This window comes from Pseudorca crassidens, chromosome 2, assembly GCF_039906515.1.
Source record: "Pseudorca crassidens isolate mPseCra1 chromosome 2, mPseCra1.hap1, whole genome shotgun sequence".
Taxonomy (NCBI): domain Eukaryota; kingdom Metazoa; phylum Chordata; class Mammalia; order Artiodactyla; family Delphinidae; genus Pseudorca; species Pseudorca crassidens.
This window is the reverse complement of record NC_090297.1, coordinates 82828425-82846739: the sequence shown is the minus strand read 5'-3', so window position 1 is coordinate 82846739 and position 18315 is coordinate 82828425. Positions and strand designations below refer to the sequence as shown.

Genomic DNA, 18315 nt, shown 5'->3' with positions numbered 1-18315 from the left:
GTAGGCTTACGATAACCTAGAAATCTGAAAATCTGAAACTTCCCCTATGCCATAAAATGTTTCCCAGGACTGATACTATCTTTTAAGGTCTCCTGTCTATTTGGTAGCATTTGTGAAGTACACTGAAGGTTTTTTCCTGGCTTTTCTAAAGAAGAAATTCATTCCACTAAAACCACATTTGACAAAAATTTTTAAAAATTAGATACTGGATGCTAAAAGGGCTTTGTGAATGTTTATTTTTGTATTTTTCAAGTCAAGACTGTATAACTCTGTATGAACTACCTAGGATTTATATACCAGAATAAAAAGAACAAGCAAAGGTTGTATAGGATATCTGATTCTTTTTTAATCTGAACAGAAAATAAGTAAGTATACAAGTTTGCTAAAGAGAAGTGGTAAAAATTGAATGTTATGTATTATGAAATCAGTACATCAAGTTTTAACTTTGGTAGTCAGTGATTCTTATAGTTAATTCTGCAAAATAAAGACCCAAACCAGTTATGCAGAGACAAGAATATAAAAAGCCCCTTTCTGAATCCCAGTTTGATAAAACTGATTTCATATCTAGCTTATTGATAATACTCAATTTCAGTTCTCCCTGTGCAAATAATACACATAGTCATTAATGGTGGTCTGGTGAGATGAAATGGATTTCTCTTAGGATATAGTTCAACATAATGACCCAAATACAAAAAAGTTATTAAAGAGTCGCAGAGATAAACCAGTGCCTTAGGAAACATAATTCATTCATGTGCATAATTTTATAACATATTTTTTAAACATAAAATCACAGTCAAAGACAGTGATAACATTGCATACTCAGTGCTTTACTTCATGTAGTACATTCCTATGGCTCATCTGGAGTTTAACGCCATGTAACCACCACACTTCTAATGAATGGGCTCCTAACATATACAAATCCATCCAATTCTTTAAAAATTCTAAAAATCTTGTAAGACCTTGAGCTTGACATGTAAGGACTTTGTGTTTTCATATCCCATCACTGAGAAGATTAGGTGTGAAACACAGTAACCATCCCCTGTAAGCAAGACTGCACATATACTTTTGTTGCATCACCACAAATAACCCTCAAAACAACTCAATAATGAAGATTGCGAGTGGCACACTTATTATTTAGCCAAAGAAAATCCAAATGGCTTTCCTGGATTCAAATGTACCCCAAGACATAAGCAAGGAATGAGTATAACTGTGGCAGCTAAAGATATCTGCCACAGGGTAATAAAGGCCATTATGCCAAGATGTACATTTTGATAATACACTATGATTTGTTTGTTTCCCACTATCATGGGGCACAAGAAAATGAAACTCAAGACTATCTTGTTAGAACAGGACAAGTGATGACCCTAGTTTTAAATAGGGTTCTTCATTGAAGGAAAAGATAGAGCCATAAAAGTCAAAGTAGCTGACTTCAAATGGTTTACATCCCAGGATGAATCAGGTTACACTGATTTAAGCCCAATTTAATTTAGGCAGGTTTTTAACCACAAGAATAAGGACATTCTTAGTACATATTAATAATTAAACCAACATATACACAATTAGCAATATCCTATATAATATTAAATGTTTCAACAACTTATTCGTGATTATTTTATATCTAGTTAATTTGTTGTTTTGTTTAAAAAAACAAGCTCAACTTTATTTTACAATGTACTTTGTATTTCTAATTGTATTGTGTAATTATTTCATTGAAGCTGGTTCAATACAGTTCTCTGGATTCTAAGAGCCAAACTCAACTGTATCTTCTGTTATCTGTTTGAATTCATAATTGCCTCTGCCATCCATATGCAGGTAGTACTACGGGAAAGAAGGGGGAAAAAAATCAATAACTGAGAATCTCCTTTTTGTCAGGAATTTATGTAGAGCTTATTATACGAGAAAATGATTGAAAATAATTATTTTAAGCCACTAAAATCTTCAAAAGTTTATACTCAGAAATGCATACCATTTTCCAAGGAAAGACTAAAAGAAGATGTCTGCTCTCTTTAAAAGGAGCCACAATATACAACTGCTTGTAGTGGATATAGTACTTTCCATTAAGAGAACTAAAACACCAGACTTCCTTATTATTATTTTTTCCTTATTATTTTAAAGGAACCAAATCTGTAAGCATCCCACAAATTAGAAAGCTTCTACCACTCCACAACCAACAATCTGATCTACAGAGGTGCAAGTGCACTAAGTGCAAGCCTGTCGTATAGGACAGCCTCTAAAATACTTACTTTAGCTGGCTTCCCAGATCAGCTCAGAACCTCTAACTTAAGGCTTTTTGTTCATTTGTTCTTTGACTAAGCAGAGGAGGATGAGAACTAGAGAGTGAGCTCAAATATTTCATCCTATGAAGATGCTTAGGACAGCAGTTACAAAGCCTTCCGTTTTATTTAGTGGCTTTTTGTTTACAGAAAAGACTTTTGTTTTTCCATTTTTCTATATTGTTATTTTTAAGCTATTCTGGACTCTTTAACATTGCAGTTCTTTGTGTTACCCCTCCTGCACATGATCAATGGCCTGACGGTTATTTTGATAACTGTCTATACACCTCCAGGAGAAGAGGAGAGGGGAAACCCAAGTCCTTTCACTGTCCTATGGCTGTAATGTTTATGAACTTCTGAGAAAACACAAAGGCTTGGGTATATTTTAAACTGCTTTGATTTCTAGTTATTTAGTTTTTCATTCAATTCATGAAAATGGGCAAATTATAATATGTCATTAAGATAATAAAAGTATCTTTAAAAGTCAACAGCTATACAGAACTTCATTACGGTTTATTAAGAACTTTCATACAGGCTACCTCTTTGATCCTCACGGTAATCTATGAGACAGTTAGGCAAGGATCAATACTTTATTATACGAAGGAAGCAATTAATGCCAGAAACAGTGATGCCTGAACCCAGGTTTTCTGACTTCAAATCCCATGCTCTTCATTTAACCATTTATACACTATCATCTAAACCATAAGGTTCTTGAGTGTAAGGACAGTACTCTGTATCCCTCATGACACTTAGCCCAGTATCTGGTTAAAAAGATAATCAATCAGGTATGTATTTTATGGGACAAAACACCCTTACCATGTTCCAATTTTTCTCAACCCTTTCTGTATCATTTAGGTAGGAAAAAAAGGAAAGAAGAGAAGAGGGAAGGGAGAAAGAAAGAAAGGATGGAAGGAAGGAAGGAGGGGGAGAGAGGAAGGAAGGAAGGAAGGAAGGAAGGGAGGGAGGAAGGGAGGGAGGAAGAAAGGAAGGGAAAAGAAAAGAAAAGAAAAAAGAGAAGAGGAACTAAGCTGGGTTTATTTTTAGGGTTTGATTATTTTACATTAAGAGTTGAAGAGAACTCCCACACTGAGAATGGCACTATGGCACTGCTGGAGCACCTGTACCTATGTAAACCTCACTGTAATATCTTTGTAAATTATAGTGACCACCTAATGAATTCTGTTTATTACAGTGTGATGACAAATATAGCTGACATTATATAGTTTCCTCCTTGTAGTCCTGATCTCTACTAAAACTGTCTCTAAACTTTTTGCTACCTGATCCTTCTTAAAACTTTCTCCTTCTGTCAATAAAGAATGGTAAGAAAAAGTTTGTTTGGCCATAGTTGTGATAAGATTATGCACATTTTAGTCAGTTATTATACAACAGTCATTTATAAAACTGGAGAACCACTAACTGGTTCTCTAATATCTATCATATATAACAAGGGACTGTTTACATATATTGTAGCTTTCAAAATTAATAACTACAATAATATTTATGAAAATCCTGTTTTATAAAAATGAATTAGAATCACCTTTTTCCCTTAAGTTATATATTTATAAGGGAATATACACCAAGAAATCTAAAACCATAATCACCTGAATTCATATATGAAAATAAACTCTCACTATACCATTCAATAAGAAATACAAACCTCATGGTGTTTCCAAAGAGACTTTCTATGTGACACAGTGAAGAGGGTAATGCCAACCTGATACAAGGAAAATGATTTAGGTTTATATCAAGAACACAAAGTCACAAATTAAACTAGTCTATATAATTTAAGCTGTTAAGATGACTGTCTTCAGTAGCTATAGTTAAAAATCAATGCCAAAGAGAAAGAACTGTAACTGATGCCAAATGTTTAAGGTAATGCAAAGTACAGGCCATTGACCGCATAATAAAAACTAACAAGTATCAACAGAATCTTAAAGAAAAAAAAAACTAAACTAATAGGTACTAGCTTAATTTAAGTGTATTATTTTGTTTTGGGCAGGAAATATATATCCTAGCACATTTTGTATTTTATTGTGAAAAATATCTGAAAAGAGTATAAAGGTGGTAAAAGTAGCAAAAAGTCAAAAACAGGAAAATTAAATCAATATAGTACTGCCTACAGCAAATTTGTTTTTCAAATACAGGGTCATAATCTTTTATTGGAAACCCTTATTTTGGAATGTCTTAGAATTCAGACTTTGTAAAAGTAGTATTTACCACCCCCAGAGGGTTCTGAGGCAGAATTCAGAAATCAAACACATCAATGTTTCTGCATCAACACATATGGACATGAACATTCAGTGAGATAAATAAGAGCTTAAAGTCTTCTGTTAGCTCGGGCCAGGTCTGGCTACCCAGTGAACTTGCTACAAAATAATGAAAAGTCTTTTGGTTTTACAAGCTTACTGGATTTCAGACTGTGAATTAGGATTTATAGATTGTTCTTCAAATTTTCAAAACAACACTAAGAGATACAGCTAGTTGCTCTGGATCAGTGATTCTCAACCAGGGAGGGGAGGCAGGGGATTTTGTCCCATAGGGGACATTTGGCAAGGTCTTTTTGATTGTTGCAACTGAGAGTGCTACAGAAGTCTAATGAGTAGAGGTCAGAAATGCCGCCAAACACCCTACAAACAGAGGACAGCCTCCCACAACTAAGAGTCATCCAACCCACAATGTCAACAGCGCTGAGATTGAGAAACCTTGCTCTAGATCAGTGTTTCTCAAAATGGATCTCTCGAGGCTGAGATACATGCTAGGGTAGCCAGGAAATCTCCACCATGAGTTCCAATTTTTATATTCATTTTGATAATTAAAAAGAATTTTGAGTAAGTATGTTCTTCTTATCACTTCTATCATGAGATTGAAGTGCCCAAGTTTGTGTTTACACTTCTGTTGGCACCATGTGGTGACTTAAAGTGGTATCCTTTAAAACTTTTAATGTATCATAAGTTTGGCTGCCGTGGGAAAGGTTTTCAAACAGGTTAGGAACTGCATGACAAGTATACGGTCCGTTATTAATAAAACATATATTTCGATGGTGCAACACATATCTGATTTTTGAAAGCTCACTTCAGATATTATTTCTCTTACAACTCTAAAATAACTGGATTAGATCTCAACTGAATGAAGGCATTCTTATAATAGAATTACTTAAGTCAAAATACGTAAGCAAAATTCAAAACATAAGATCTGGACCTCCTATTATTTTTGGACCTCAGATTAAACCTAAACCAGTGGTTTAGTTTCAGCAAAACAGTATCATAGGTCTCTCTAACGCTGCAGTTTTGAAACTGTGTTTTAAAGTTTTATCTGTACTTAACTTATAAGTTTATATTGGTTTTGTAGCTTTTGTAAATGAGTTTTAAGTTTAAGTTCATACTTCATTTCATGCTTATCCATATTCAAGTGCCATTATAGTAATACAATTTATCAACTGGGGGCTCCATAAGAATTTTTTTCTTTTAAGTGGAATCTACACATAGGAGAATTGCATCCTTTGTGGGGACTTGCAGCCTACAGCTAGATATAAGAGGAAACTGTATGGACAAAATTACCAGCAAAGTGCCTCTAAATCACTAATCAAGTAGAGACTACGTGGTTTTATGTGTAAGAGATTCCACAAACACCTCTAATGCCTATAAATCTGAAAATATGTATGGACAAATGGATAAAAATTATAAATGACTAAAACTGATTAAGAACAGAAAACCATTAAAGAAATAAAATCAGTAGCTATAAAATCTTCCTAAAAGATGAACGTAGCAAATTTATTCCTTCTTCATTATGCCAATTCTTCTCAAACTTTAATGTGCATTTGAATCATCTGGGGGTTTTGTTAAAATGCAGGCTCTGATTTAGTAGTAGGGCTTGAGACTGCATTTCTAACAAGCTCCGAGGCGATGCTGCCGCTGCTGAGCTATGACCAACCACACTTTGAGCAGAAGGAATTGATCCTGTATATATGCATCGTGACTTTTTATATTTATTGTGAACTCCCAAAGAGCAGTTCCAAAATGTTAAAAGACCCCTGTACTTCATTTGCTTACACTGAAACTCTAAAAAACAGTTAGGATACACTGCTCTTGTTCTCAAAATCCAACACAAGTATAGATGATGGTGACAATTCCTCACAGGAAAAAAAACAAACAAAAAAACTGAGATTACTGGATAATTACTTAAAGAATGGAACCAATGTAGACAGCCTCAGAAAAGGCTACTAAAAGAAGCCCTGGTAAAATACTGGCCAGGCCAGAGAAAAAAATGGATAAATTAAAAGTTGCCAAATAATTACTATCAAATTTTTTTAATTAAAATTTTTTTTTATTTTTTGAATTTTCTTTATAAAAAAACAAATGATATTTAGGTAAAGTTGATGGAACAAATTAAGAAAATATCAGTTTACTAACTCTGAGTATAGAGAATGAGTTAAAAGGAAAAAAATGTAAACACTTATTTTATATCTAATACACGGCTAAAAAGAATTATATTCAGAATTCATTGATAATTTTTTTTTACTCATATCTATTAATTATCAGTTTAAAATATTAAAGCAAGATATCATCCTATGATAGTAATTTTGTCCCTTTATAACTTGGAATCTTCTCTTTGGGTAGATATTTGGTTGGACACAGAGTAAACTGAAAGGGGGGACTGAGAATTTATCACACTTACCTTTCGACAATGACTGTAAATGTAGTCTTCCACATCCACACTAACTGCACTTGTGCATTCATCCAAAATGGCAAACTGGGGCTTATGATAAAATAATCTTGCCATCTGAAGCATAAAAAGAAATATTCTGTACAATCATTTAGAGAGCTAAAATTAATATGCGAAAGTAGATTTACTTTAAATGAAATACTCATTTACAGTCTTCTAAAGCAAAGATGAAAATTATTCTAACTCAAAAAATCTACTTCTCAGAAGCAAAAACAATATAAAGAAACCTGATTGTTTTTATTATCGTCCTGAACAAAGGGAAAAATGTAACACATGGGAAATATTGTTAAGAGTAAAGCAAAAACTTTTAAGACTGATGGGAGATGAAGTTGAGTTTTAAACTAGTATTAAAGAAAGCTCTCTAAAAAAGGTCAGAGGGTACACTTTTTGATGAAATCTTAGAATTCAGACTATAGATGACTCATGCAAAAACTGACTATTTTTAAACATTTTGTTGCTGAAGTAATGTCAATATTATGTTGCCAATCAATATTCCCACCAACAATGTTTGAGTGCACCTGTTGTATATAATCCCTGTGGTCAGTATTGGGCATGCTCATTTTTAAAAGGCTGTGCTAATTTTATAAGTGAAAATTAACATCAAGGTTATTATAGCTTACATCTCTTTGATTAGCAGTAATGCTGAACATTTTGCTGTTTATTTTCCATATGTATCTTATTTTCTGGGAATTATTTATTCTGATCCTTTGTCTAACAGATACTCCAAATTGTCATCTGCTCCTAACAGTGATCTCCATGTTGCATGACCATGGACACTTTCTATCCTTGCCCAATTTACCTTCTCTGCAACATTCAACACAGGTGACCAGTCCCTCCTTCTTGAGAAAGTGAAATCATGGTTTTAAGTTTCTTTCCATTTCTTATGCTGTTTTCTCAGTTTCTTTTCCAGCATTTTCTCTTTCACTTGACCATTAAATGTTGGGGTCCCTGAGGGTTAATTCCTAGGTCCTCTCCGCTTTTTCCTATGTTGTTTCTCTCTGAGTGATCTCATCAAATCTCATGATTTCAAATATTATTTACATTTGAAAACTCTTGATATATCTCCCTCACCCATACTTCTCTTCTGATTTCCAAACTAATACATAAAAATTCCTATTTGATCTTTCTATTTGGATATCTTACAGGACTCGTAGACTTTAAAAATCTAAAACTCAACGGATTTTCTAGATTTTTCCCTTAAATCCATTCATCCATTTCCCCCACCCCATCTTGAACATTTCAGAAATGAAGCTATCAAACAAGCTGCTCAAGCTAGAAAGCTGTGAGTCCTCCTTGATCTTTTCCCTTCTCCTCCTCCCTTCCCCTCCCCCCCATTTTTAGTCCATTCAAGTCAGTCCTGTGGACCCTATTCACTTTCCCCCAGCTCACAATCATGTCCTTAGCCCAGAGCATAATCCTCTCCTGCCTGGACGACCACAAAGAGCCTCCTGCTTCCTCTTTTGCACCTGTTTAACCCATTCTCCATGTAATCAGAGAGGATCTTCCAGAAACGTAACAGAGAATTTCATTCTTCTGCTTAAAACCCTTCAATAACTTCCCATTTCACTTAGAATAAAATTCAAACTCTTTACCATGGTCTACAAGGCCCCGCACAACCTTATTACTACTCACTCTCTAACTTCAACATTCCAGCCACCCTCTCCTCTCAACTACCAGAACACAATGTGTCACAGGTCTTACAGGCTTAGCACGTCACTTTCCTTGTGTCTCAAATGCCTTACTCTGCTCCTTGCATCTTTCAAATTTCTGCTTAATGTCACCTTCTCAGACAAACCTACCCTGATCCCTTTCCCCAATCCAAGTAGGTCCCTTCTGTAACATCTCTGCAGCTCTTCACATACTGTAAATTGTATGTTGTCTCTTTGTCTACCCCTTAGGCTATAATATTCACAAAAGCCGAGACTCCGTTTTAATCACTACTGTACACCCAACACCTGTATAGTATAGGAAACATTCAAATATTTGATAAATGAATGACTAAAACATAAAAACAGCTTTCTTGGGGTTTATATCTTATTTATGAGAGATGTGAGGAAGGGGAAGCAGCAAGGACAGCCCATCAAGAAGTTCAGTTGTGCAGAGAATGAAAGGTATAGGCTACGTGGGACCTTTGGTTAAGGCAGAGTTTGCTTTTTAGATCACAGAGACCTGAAAATATCTTTCTATAAGAGGACTAGAAGAGATTAAATATGGGGGGGTGTCGGAGGGGGTGCATAACTGAAGGAGAGGGATGTGATAAAGTTGGAGGAGGGAGGGTCCAAAAACATAGATGGAGACATTTAGCCTTTCTCAAGAGGAAGGATGACATATCCTCCACTAACAGTGGGAGCAGGGAGGTCAGGACAGCCCAGTGCAAAGTTATTAAGAGGAGTGATTATTTGAAGGCATTCCACAAATGCCCCTCCTCTGTGTTCCCATGCAATGCTTTGCATACCTTCGTCACCACACTTAGCACATTATATGGAAATTGTCTCATCGTGTGTTTTTCTCTCTCCCACTATGCAGTCAGCTACCCGGTTTCTCAATACAAGGAGATTTTGGAGTATATGAACTCTGCAGTCACACTGCTGACTGAGCATGACAGGCCACTCCCACCCCCCACCAGCTTTAACATTTCCTAGATATCTTTGCCTGGCAAGCCACTTAACTGTTCTACATTCTATTTCCTCTGTGAAATGGGACACTCACAGCTCTCATCTCACAGGACTATGGCGAGAATGAAATGAGATAACCTGTGTAAAGTGCTTGGCATACTGCCTATCGCCTGTTTAGCACTCAATAAAAATTAGCGGTCATGTAACTGAAATAACAGCATCTCTTTTTTCTTTAAGAAGTAGGAGGGGGCTTCCCTGGTGGCGCAGTGGTTGAGAGTCCACCTGCCGATGCAGGGGAGACGGGTTCGTGCCCCGGTCCGGGAAGATCCCACATGCCGCGGAGCGGCTAGGCCCGTGAGCCGTGGCCGCTAAGCCTGCGCGTCTGGAGCCTGTGCTCTGCAACGGGAGAGGCCGCAACAGTGAGAGGCCCGCGTAACGCCAAAAAAAAAAAAAAAAAAGAAGAAGTAGGAGGAGTTATTCTGCTGAGAGTGGTGGAGAAAGTAATGGGGTAGAAAGCCTGAGACTGGTAGTTTTCAAATGATTATCATGAAAAATGAGACAGAGGGACAAAAATCAGTAATAGGATTGCCAAGCCATGCTGTGAATCCCTGTAAGACTGGAAACCATGGAAGTGCAGTGCCACCAATCCATCTTATTCTCTGATTTTTTTCCAGCGGTGCTCAGAAGCCAATGTACAGAGATGCCAAGGCAAACAAATGCTCTTGGACTGGTGTTTAAATAATATGAGAAAACAGAAAGTGGGAAAGGAAGTTAAGGGGAAGGGATCATTTGTTCATTCCTTTAAGAAATATCTCCTGTGTACCTCCTATATTCTAGGCCCTGGATTGTTAAGTCTGGGCTGGACAGGAAAGAAGGTAGTCAGAAGGGAACTGATCAATTATAGAGAAGGAATGGGTCAATATTAGAGAGACCTCAGTGAGTCTGAAGAACGGGGACAGCTGCCAATTAGGTAAAAGAAAAAGAATTAATTACAAAAATGAATTTAAAAAAACACTAAAAATCTTATGACAGTGGTATGTCTGGTAAGGTGGTTTGGGCCTTTCTTTACACTTTTATAAACATTCCAACTTTTCTATCATATATACTTTTTCATAATTCAATATAAAGAAACCATCACTAAAGAGGAAGAGCAAGAACAGAAGAGTAGAAAAGAAAACTATGGGTCAGAGAAATAAGACAGCCCAATTTATGATATTAGGTGGAGCAACCCTGGCTGATGTTTGGACCAGGGTTGGACTAGCTGATGGCTGGACACAAATGGGTACAATGGGGGAAAAAGACATGTCACTTGAGACTTCAAGGTACAGTGAGAGAAGAGAACTGGTCAGACAGTTCACCTGCATATTGAAGGCCATATACTGTAATGTACTGGTTAAGAGCAAGAGTTCTGGGGTCAGACTCACCTGCACGTGGATCTCAGTTCTGCCATGCAGCAGCTGTTTGGTATCAGTAAGCTGCTAAGTTCTCCAAGTCTTTCCCTCATCTGTACCTTACTTCACAGGGGCTCTTGAGAGAATTAAATGGGACCTGCCATCCCAAACCAATCTTTCCCTCATCAATATTCTACTGCATTTTCTTTGTAACTATCACTGAAGACTGCCTGCCTGGTATCACAATTAAAGGAGCATATCTGGCTCTCCTAACTAGATTATAAAGGCAGGCACCTAGCTAAGTGCCTTGCACAGAATAGATTCTTAGCTAATCCTAAACTCTGTGGCAAGCATACCATAATTAATTTTTTTGCTGTTAAAATAATGGAATATTTCCCCCTATATTTATGTTGATATTTTTCAAGGGACTTTTAGAAATGTGTTCACCAGATCTCCCTTTATTCAATAGTTTTATTCCATTCCCTCAAATTCAAATCCTGATTCTCCTTACCTAAGACTTCCTTTGGTTCATCTGTTTTATACCAACCTTCACTCATAGATTCACTGTTTTTGTTAAACCTCTCAAGTCTGTTCTTCCTAAAAACTATAATTTTTATAATTTATAAATTATAGGTTTTTATAATTTATAAAAATTATGTCTTCTCTTCCCATCAACTTTTTACTTTGAAAATTTTAATCCTACCAAAAAAATGAAAGAACAATAAAATGAATACACATACATTCTCCACCAACTTCAGCCATGTTAATATTTATTGCATTAGCCTTTTCTATCTTCCTCCAAACCCTTCTAAAGTAGCAAAACAATATGCTCTCTTTTAAACTTCACACTCAATTCTCCAAATATTGGCCTACACAGAACACACCCTGTCAAGGGCTTGGCCATGCAACCGTGTTACAGGTGAGCTCTCCCCATTTCCCAGCTCTATCATGGTTCATCTAGCTTTACAGGGTTCCTTCCCCCACTCCCTATCCTTCCAAAATAACCTCTCACACCTCTAGGCATACCCTTAAATTTTGTATCTTCTAATAAAAACTACCCTCTGTGTAACATTTATACCAAACATATAGAATTCCTTAGTTTAAGCAGATTTATTTTTCTTTCTGAGTCTCCATTGTGTCCACTTGTGAATCTTGCCTTATCCTTCCATTTTCTTTGAAGTCATAGTATAGGAATGTAAATTAGTTTTCTTGAATTGCAGTTATTTCTATAGGCACCTTCTAAACTGATTCCAGAAATGCTCAATCACTTTAAATTTTCATGCCTTCAGCCCAATTTCCACTTTGAGTATGGCTGATATCTCCTCTTTCGTTTATGATTCATTCAGCACTCTAGATTAATCCCACTAGCCAGATAAATCACAATATTAAGTTGATATTAAGTTCATATAATGGGTATGACCTGGAGAAAAACAACATGCAAAACAATCATGGAATAGGAGGTAACCAAAAGGTAGAATATAACCTGAAGATAAACAGTAAGCAATTCTGAAATAAGGCCATTCTGCTGCTATCTTTCCTTGGCTACAGTTTTCTCTAATTTCCACAAGGTTATAACACTCCCTCACCAAAAAATTCCTCTGGATCTGCTCAAATTATGGTATGTCTAGTTAGAAAATGACTCCCTAAAAGTTATCCCCCTTGCGACTTCCCTGGTGGCGCAGTGGTTAAGAATCCGCCTGCCAATGCAGGGAACACGGGTTCAATCCCTGGTCTGGGAAGATTCCCACATGCCATGGAGCAATTAAGCCCGTGCACCACAACTACTGAAGCCCACGCGCCTAGAGCCCGTGCTCCACAATGAGAGAAGCCAATTCAACAAGAAGCCTGCGCACCACAACGAAGAGCAGCCCCTGCTCGTCGCAACTAGAGAAAGCCCACGTGCACCAATGAAGACCCAATGCAGCCAAAAATTAATTAATTACAAAAAATAAAATAAAAAAATAAAAGTTATCCCCCTTTACAGAGTACTCAAAGAATCACTCTTAATATGTCACATTTTGTAGTCATGTTTGATTGAGATAACTTTAGTTGATCATAAAATAATTGCTTTGAAATGCTTCTTTATATTAGGAAAATTTTAAAATTCTAAATAACTTTAGGTAGTAGATACTGAGCCCTGAAACAAGGATAAATATAATGATAGAGGGAAAGGACAAGAACAGAATAAAGAATAAAATGATAATAAAATTAACATCTCTAATACCTTCAGCTACTTTAGAGAGAACAGGCTAAGACAGAGAGGTGTCTATAGGGAAAAAATACTGAAAGTGATCTCATAACCCAACCAGGACCTATGTGCTACAAAGTTCCCCAAACTTTTGGAAAAACGGATTAACGGTATATAATTGGATCTGCATCTTTTCCTTTCATAGGAATATTTTTGAATTTTTCAGAATTCCAAATTTACATGCAAGCTATACTTCTATTATCATATAAACTAAACCACACTATAATAATTGCTAAATAAAAAGATTAAAACAAAACTGTATGCCTTGATTACCAAAATGCTGGATTCTAAGAGTGACTTTATGCAACCAGCTGCATTGCTGTGCAGTGTTTTCAGAGCACACTTACTGCCATTCTTTGCTTTTCTCCACCACTGAGTACATCCATCCAATCCTGAACACTGTCCCAGCCTCCTTCACGTTCAAGGATATGACCCAGCTGGACATTGTCTAAGTATTCCTTCAGTACCTTTCAGCAAAATGATTAAAGATGAAATCGTGCTTAATATAAACCAATATTCTCTATCTTGCTTTATTTTTTAAACTAGAAGGACTATAATACTATTGTCAATATCACTAAAAAAGGCACATTTCACAAAAGAATGTGGCACAAAGGTAAACAAACTCTTTACTTCCTATTTATACTAATTTTGACAAAATATATCTAGAGGCATACAGAAAATAATACTATTGTACATAATTAAAGGACAAGGGCAATGAGAAAACAAACAATAGTGTAAAGACAAGGTTAAACATTCAACAAGTCATATTTAAGCAAAATGGTTAACGTCTTACCTCAACCTGGAAAGTTATAATTAATGATCAGGCTGTAGAAGCCTTTACAAAAGGTTAGGATAAACTACTTGAAATCTAAAATACTTAACTGATTAAGATAAAGACTCTGAAGTGGTGTTTTCAGTAAGTCTAGGAAATAAACATTTCCTTACGAGGTCAGAAATCCCCTTCTTTCTCTGATCTTCTCTTCCATCTGGATATATCACTTGGTCTCGAAGTGTTCCAAGGGTCATATAAGGTCTCTGATAGTAACAGAGCAAAAATCATTAGAAGTGATTTTTTAAAAAATAAGTTAAAAGATCTTGAAATCAAAGATTATAAAATAACTCAAACAAGGTCTTACCTGGGGAACGTAAAATAACTTTCCTCTCTCGGGTTTAGTTAGACGTCCTCCAAAAAGAGGCCATAACTATAAAAGCAGAGGAGGAGGGGGAAGAAGAGCTGTAAATTTCACAATGTGGTAGATTATATGGCAAAATAAGACTACAAAACCTTGAGGCCAATTTTTACTTACTTCACCAAGAACACGGAAAAGTGAACTCTTTCCACAGCCATTTGGACCACAAATTAGAACGTTTGCCCCAGATCGAACCTGAAAGGAAATGAGTCTATGAATTAATTAAATAGAATATACACTCAATGAACATTTCCATAGAGTCAAATAGTTCTTCGCTAATGATAAGCTTTCTATTATGTCTATAAATGTGATATTAGGTAGAAGCAGTGGAGGGTATGGATGAAGAGACCTTTTATTTTTGTTTACTTTCAATTTTTACTCAGTCACTTTTTTTCCCACTTAAATATCACTATTGATTGATATCAACTTAATCTCAATCAGAATACAAATATCTAAAGCTTGAATTCTTGAAAACAGTAATTATGTATGTAAACACATTCTTGTTTTAAAAACAGAATTGTACTATATATACTGCTCTACAACTTGTTCTTATTTAACAATATATCGGGTGCTGAATAGACTCATCCTGCCTAGTTGGGGAGGTCAGCAAAGAATTATGTTTTATTTTGCTTTGCTTTTGAGGTTTTTAAAATGTACTTAAAAAAATCTAGTTATATATTGCTTACAAGAAATATACCATAATAAAACAGCTCAGGAAAGGTATAAATAAAGACTTGTACAAAATACAGATGTAAACAAAATGAATTTCATGGAAGGGATCAAGATGGTGGAATAGAAGGACGTGCCCTCCCTCCTGCAAGAGCACCAGAATCACAACTAACTGCTGAACAATCTTATCAACAGGAAAACACTGGAACTCACCAAAAAAGATATCCCACATCCAAAGACAAAGGTGGAGCCACAATGTGACGGTAGGAGGGGAACAATCACAATAAAATCAAATCCCATAACCACTGGGAGAACACAAACTGGAGAACAATTATACCACAGAAGTCCACCCTCTGGAGTGACGGTTCTGAGCCCCACGTCAGGCTTCCCAACCTAGGGGTCTGGCAATGGGAGGAAGAATTCCCAGAGAATCAGCCTTTGAAGGCTAGCAAGATTTGACTGCAGGACTTCAACAGGACTGGGGGAAACAAGAGACTCCACTCTTGGAGGGCACACACAAAGTAGTGTGCACATCAGGACCCAGGGGGAAGGAGCAGTGACCCCACAGGAGACTGAACCAGACCTACCTGCTAGTGCGGGAGGGTCTCCTGCAGAGGCGGGGGTGGGGGGGTGGCTGTGGCTCACCCTGGGGACAAGGACACTGGCAGGAGAAGTTCTGGGAAGTAATCCTTGGCATGAGCACTCCCAGAGTCACCATTAGCCCCACCAAAGAGCCGCGTAGGTTCCAGTGTTGGGTCACCTCAGGCCAAACAACCAACAGGGAGGGAACTCAGCCCCACACATCAGCAGACAAGTGGATTAAAGTTTTACTGAGTTCTGCCCATCAGAGCAACACCCAGCTCTACCTACCACTGGTCCCTCCCAACAGGAAGCTTACACAAGACTCTCAGATAGCCTCATCCACCAGAGGGCAGACAGCAGAAACAAGAACTACAGTCCTGCAGCCTGTGGAACAAAAACCATATTCACACAAAGATAGACAAAATGAAAAGGCAGAGTACTATGTACCAGATGAGGGAACAAGATAAAACCCCAGAAAAACAACTAAATGAAGTGGAGATACGCAATCTTCCAGAAAAATAATTCAGAATAATGATAGCAAAGATGATCCAGGACCTCAGAAAAAGAACAGAGGAGTCAAAGATTGAGAAGATACAAGAAATGTATCTTCTAGAACAATTAAAGACCTAGAACAATTAAAGAACAAACACCCAGAAGATTTAAGAACAAACAAACAGATGAACAACACAATAACTGAAATGAAAAGTACACTAGAAGGAATCAATAGCAGAGTAACTGAGGCAGAAGAACAGATAAGTGACCTGGAAGAAATGGTGGAATTCACTGCAGTGGAACAGAATATGGAAGAAAGAATGGTGGGATTCACTGCTGTGGAACAGAATAAAGAAAACAGAATGAACAGAAATGAAGACAGACTGAGAGACCTCTGGGACAACATTAAACACATGAACATTCACATTACAGGGGTCCCAAGAAGAAGAAGAGAGAGAGAAAGGACCCGAGAAAATATCTGAAGAGATTAGAGTCTAAAACTTTCCTTAACATGGGAAAGAAAATAGCCACCCAAGTCCAGGAAGTGCAGAGAGTCCCACACAGGATAAATCCAAGGAGAAACACGCCGAGACATATAATAAACAAGCTGGCAAAAATTAAAGACAAAGAAAAATTATTAAAAGCAACAAGGGAAAAATGAAAAATACAAGAGAACTCCCATAAGATTAACAGCTGATTTCTCAGCAGAAACTCTACAAGCCAGAAGGGAGTGGCATGATATATCTAAAGTACAACTAAGATTACTTCCCTGGCAAGGACTTCATTCAGATTCAGTGGAGAAATCAAAAGCTTTACAGACAAGCAAAAGCTAAGAGAATTCAGCACCACCAAACCAGCTCTACAACAGATGCTAAAGGAACTTCTCTAGGTGGGAAGCATAAGAGAAAAAAAGGACATACAAAACCAAACCCAAAACAATTCAGAAAATGGTCTAATAGGAACATACATATTGATAATTACCTTAAATGTGAATGGATTAAATGCTCCAACCAAAAGACACAGGATTGCTGAATGGATACAAAAACAAGACCCATAAATATGCTGTCTACAAGAGACCCACTTCAGACCTAGGGATACATACAGACTGAAAGTGAGGAGATGGAAAAAGATATTCCATGCAAATGGAAATCAAAAGAAAGCTGGAGTAGCAACACTCATATCAGATAAAATAGACTTTAAAATAAAGAATGTTATAAGAGACAAGGAAGGACACTACATAATGATCATGGGATCAATCCAAGAAGATTATATAACAATTATAAATATTTATGCAGCAACACAGGAGCACCTCAATACATAAGGCAAGTGCTAACAGCTATAAAAGAGGAAATCAACGGTAACACAACAATAGAGGGGGACTTTAACACCTCACTTACACCAATGGACCGATAATCCAGACAGAAAACTAATAAGGAAGCACAAACTTTAAATGACACAACAGACCAGACAGATTTAATTGATATTTATAGGACATTCCATCCAAAAACAGCAGATTACACTTTCAAGTGCATATGGAACATTCTCCAGGGTAGATCAGACCTTGGGTCACAAATCAAACCTCCGTAAGTTAAGAACACTGAAATCATAGCAAGCATCTTTTTCAACCACAATACTATGAGATTAGAAATCAATTACAGGGAGAAAAACGTAAAAAACACAAACACATGGAGGCTAAACAATACATTAATAAATAACCAAGAGATCACTGAAGAAATCATAGAAGAAATCAAAACATACCTAGAGACAAATGACAAGGAAAACACAATGACCCAAAAGCTATGGGATGCAGCAAAAGCAGTTCTAAGAGGGAAGTTTAGAGCAACACAATCCTACCTAAAGAAACAAGAAAAATCTCAAATAAGCAATCTAAGCTTACACCTAAAGGAACTAGAGAAAGAAGAACAAACAAAACCCAAAGTTAGTAGAAGGAAAGAAACCATAAAGATCAGGGCAGAAATAAATGCAATGGAAACAAAGAAAACAATAGCAAAGATCAATAAAACTAAAAGCTAGTTCTCTGAGAAGATAAACAGGATTGATAAACCTTTAGCCAGACTCATCAAGAAAAAGAGGGAGAGGACTCAAATCAATAAAACTAGAAATGAAAAAGAA

At 36.6% G+C, this 18315-nt stretch overlaps 1 protein-coding gene across 1 annotated transcript in view; it reads right to left on the bottom strand.

The window, feature by feature from the left end:
- Positions 1 to 321: 321 nt before the first annotated feature.
- The window catches only part of ABCD3 (ATP binding cassette subfamily D member 3), an 82458-nt gene continuing 64464 nt past the window's right edge, over positions 322 to 18315 (bottom strand). Inside the window, exons 17-23 of the mRNA XM_067726964.1 lie at positions 14557 to 14634; positions 14386 to 14451; positions 14195 to 14284; positions 13597 to 13716; positions 6948 to 7052; positions 3931 to 3987; positions 322 to 1818 (exon numbers count right to left, since the gene is read on the bottom strand). Of these exons, the coding sequence (XP_067583065.1) occupies positions 1741 to 1818; positions 3931 to 3987; positions 6948 to 7052; positions 13597 to 13716; positions 14195 to 14284; positions 14386 to 14451; positions 14557 to 14634 (594 nt within the window). The 3' untranslated portion in view covers positions 322 to 1740. The remainder of the gene's footprint in view (positions 1819 to 3930; positions 3988 to 6947; positions 7053 to 13596; positions 13717 to 14194; positions 14285 to 14385; positions 14452 to 14556; positions 14635 to 18315) is intronic.